The following is a 3,571-nucleotide window of genomic DNA, read 5'->3' as shown; positions in this document are numbered from 1 at the left end:
GCACGTCAGCGAATTGCAGCGCAAAATGCCACCGCGACGAGGCAGTCAATTTCACTGTGAGTGGGTGATATTTGCGTGTGACTACGCACACACAGAGCTGTGGGGATCCGAATGTGAAGTGCAATACGAGAAGAAGATAGAAGCCTCGTCGCAGTTGTTGTGTGTGCCGTGCAATTTGCACGGTTTGCCTAGGGAGATCTAATTTGCCCTCGTTGTTTGTGTGGGAGGGTGCCGTGATGCATCATGCTTGCGTTGTGTGCGGGATTAGGGGTGCCTGTGCGTGTTTGTGTGTGTGAGGTGTGCGCCGCGTGCCGTGTGTGTGGGTGGCCCTCTCTTTTTTTTTCGTTGCGGCTGCGTGGAGTTGTGTCTGTGCCCGTTTTTTTTTTTAATAATTTCATTCTCCCTTTTGACTGCTGGTTGAGTATTGTGCTGCAGTTCAACTCAAGTTAACCACTACGAAGGAAAACATGTCTGAGAGACGCGAGGAGGAATGTCACGGCACCGAGGAGCCCCCGCACAGCGTCGAAGGGTGGAAGGAGCGCCGCAGCGGCCAAGGTGGACGCTTGCGGGCTCTATGGAGGATGTCCGTAGTGTGCGGGGTGGCCAAATCAATATAATTTTGCTGAACGACTTCCTTCGGCAGTACGTTGGCCCCGACAGAGCGGTGGCTGAAGACCAAAATGTGGTGATGGAGGTGTTTGTGCGTGGGCCAGACAGGTACGTTACAGAGCAGAGGCGTCGTGAGGGGAAATTCTCAATTCCACCAGGGTATCAGCTTTTTGAAGATGCACGCAAGCTTACGGAGCGCATGGTGGGCACGCTGCGAGACTGGAAGGAATTTACAGATAAGAGTATTGTCTCTGCTATTACACGAACAAAACTGAAGGCAGCTCTTCAACTAGCGTAGGAGGAAGGGGCAACACGGGAAAGCGAAATACGCCCCAGAGGACCATCACCGGAGGCATTCTACGAGTCCGTGTTTAACGCAACGTGGAGTCACGTCGTGGGATTTCCCGAGGGCGAAGGGGAAGACATGGTGGTGATAGAGGGCCAACGGCCACAAGAGTTATGGGAGTACACACAGACTGTGCGTACTTTTCTCTCAGTGGGTGGTGAGGGCAATTCCGTCCACCACGCCCACGACTCATGGTCCTTTCCTCTGAACAGCGATGGCCGTACTCGCTGAACCATGCAGTGCCTATTGCCGACTGCTACATTAACATTGAGGTGCATCGGGTGTGGAGGATCGTCGAGGGCGATCTAAAAGGGGTGTTTCTCCCTCCAGAGAGAGACGCACCATACTTGAGACGCCGTCTTTTGATTGGAACCCCCGGGATAGGGAAGTCAATGGCGGCTGGCTCCTACCTCCTTTATCAGCTGCTGCAACACGGCGCCACAGAGCTCCATGTGGTTGTGTACTGCTTTGGAAGGAATTTCGCATACTTGTTTGACAATACGGCACGAACGGTGACAATATACGAGGGTGAGAGTAATATTGGAAGGGTTATGGTAAATTTGGCTAGGACTGGAATGAAGGGGTATATTATCATCGATATGGCAGGACAATTTAACGAACCATCGGATAATGTTGTGCCCTCCCATGAGTGGGGCATCATTATGTTGTCGTCCCCGCACGAAGATAACTTCAAACAATGGGCGAAGCAGGCGGGTGCTGTCAAAATAATCATGAATTGCCCCGATGAAAATGACGTGAAGGCGATGTGTGCGTGGGAGATGCGCAATACGACTGAAGAGGAGCAGGCGGAGTATTGGAGAAGGATGCACATGCACACGCATGACGTCGGACCGATTCCACGATGCATCTTTCAATTCAATGAATATGAGGACCGCGTGGAGGAAATCAAGGACATCCTGGCAGGTATCGACGCTTCAAATGCTGTACATTATGGGATGATTGGAGGTGTGGAAGAGTGGCCCTCGAATGACGCACCTCACAAACTTATGAAGGCTGTCAGGGCAATAAGACAACGCGATGTTGAGGCGTTTGTTAACCTGCCGGTCTGTTTTTCTCTTGGAAGCAAATTAATTGGAAGGTTGCTCGAGGTGGATGAGAAGAATGGCATTATTCTTCGACTGTTGAAGTACCGGAGAGTGTTATTTCCGGAACTTTTGGAGCGGTACACTCTGCACGTATTCCTGCGTAGAGTCTTTGTGGAAAATGTAATGCCGGGCCTCAATGAGTTGCCTCCACAAGGACGTCGTCAGCGACAGAGATGTGTGCTGCAATCGAACCCCGAAAAGCATCCAAGCAGACCTGTTGCATTAATAACGCTGGACCACACTCCTCTGAGGTTGGATGTACAATACAAGGTGCTATAAGTACCGGAGAGCAGAACTTTTCCGCTTGTGGACGCCTTTTTCTTCGTAGGTGCACCGCGGAGGACGATGGTTGCGGTGCAGGTGAGACGGCGAGGGCTGAGCATGGCACCAGAACCAGCACGGTGGGGCGGTTCAACAATCTTCCACGGAGTTATTTTAATGGCTGGGAAACTTTTGCGGAAGGCTTGTCGTGGGGGATTATTTACGTGCATCATGAGGACAGTACGTCAATAAACGCGTGGCAGGGATGTGTTGTCGTCGCGCACGCAAATGTAACGGGCAGCAATGAGCGTGAGGACCCTCAGGCCATTGCGGCATTTTGGAATCAGCAGGTGCGTCAGTGCGAGGTAGCGGTATCGGCTGAAAGTTTCAGAAGTGAACGACAAACCCAACGTGGGCGGCAACCAGAGGGAGAAGGAAAAGGAGGAGGGGAACAAGCAGCTTGAGTTTACTGGTGAAGTATTTTGGGGAGTATTATGTATTGCCGAGTGTGTTTGTGTGTGGGTAGGAGGCGCACTTAGGGACTCGCTCTGCCGTGCACCAAATGATTATTGCGGCCAGCGCTACCACAGCAGCACCTTTTTTTTGTTGTGGTTGCGAGTAAAATTGTGTGGGGAATGATGGCGCCTTGTGGGTGTACGCCGGCAGTATTCCATTGGTGATATCTCCTCGCTGTTCCCAGTTTGTTGCTGCAGAAAGTTTGGGCGAGAGGGTAAGTTTTGCATGCTGAGTGGGCTCACAGGCGGGAAAGCAAATGCGGCGGCCATCACAGCCCAGAAGTCAGGGGCAAACCGAATTATTGTGAGTGCTTTTGCGCCTTGGCGTGATGTTTTTCCCTTTTGTTTTTTGGGTGCCATCGTTTTGGTTCGTCTGTGCTCCAATGGGGGGTGCCGCATGCACCGCTGAGAGCCTCGAGCAAACGCAGTTGGCGTCTCTCTTTTGTTGGGTTGCCGTCCTGGGCGCATGCGCCTGTTCCGTCTTGGTCGGGCTGCATGTACTGACCGGGCAGTCTGAGGCTACGGCTGCGCTGGCGTCCCCCTCCCTTGCAAGCGGAACGAAGCAGCAGGAAAGGGGGCTGCATGCATCGTTTTTTATTTTTATTTTTTAAAAATAAATTACGCCCCACTCCTGCTGCAGTGCGCTGAGGGAAGTGGCGTTGGGGAGTTTGTGGGGGCCGTGATGGGAAGTCCCGCCGGCATGCGCACTGCGTGTTGTTGCTGGCGGGGTTTGA

General features: G+C 52.5%; 2 protein-coding genes across 2 annotated transcripts, besides 1 other annotated feature; both read left to right on the top strand.

Moving 5' to 3' along the window:
* Positions 1-270: 270 nt before the first annotated feature.
* Positions 271-326: a microsatellite.
* A 164-nt stretch (positions 327-490) lies between these two features.
* On the top strand, positions 491-907 carry TraAM80_10104 (putative retrotransposon hot spot (RHS) protein; the record flags this gene model as incomplete). The annotated part of the gene is made up of 1 exon (XM_029386750.1): positions 491-907. One exon carries the CDS (start codon positions 491-493, stop codon positions 905-907), a length of 417 nt encoding a protein of 138 aa, XP_029233401.1.
* Positions 908-1,146: 239 nt separating this feature from the next.
* On the top strand, positions 1,147-2,340 carry TraAM80_10103 (retrotransposon hot spot (RHS) protein; the record flags this gene model as incomplete). The annotated part of the gene is made up of 1 exon (XM_029386749.1): positions 1,147-2,340. The coding sequence occupies one exon, from the start codon at positions 1,147-1,149 to the stop codon at positions 2,338-2,340; it is 1,194 nt and encodes a 397-aa protein (XP_029233400.1).
* Between the last annotated feature and the right edge of the window lie 1,231 nt (positions 2,341-3,571).

Source organism: Trypanosoma rangeli (assembly GCF_003719475.1).
Source record: "Trypanosoma rangeli strain AM80 chromosome Unknown Tra_15.4_contig_00792, whole genome shotgun sequence".
NCBI lineage: Eukaryota > Euglenozoa > Kinetoplastea > Trypanosomatida > Trypanosomatidae > Trypanosoma > Trypanosoma rangeli.
The sequence above is the reverse complement of the archived record's forward strand: the minus strand, read 5'-3'. Positions and strand labels throughout refer to the sequence as shown.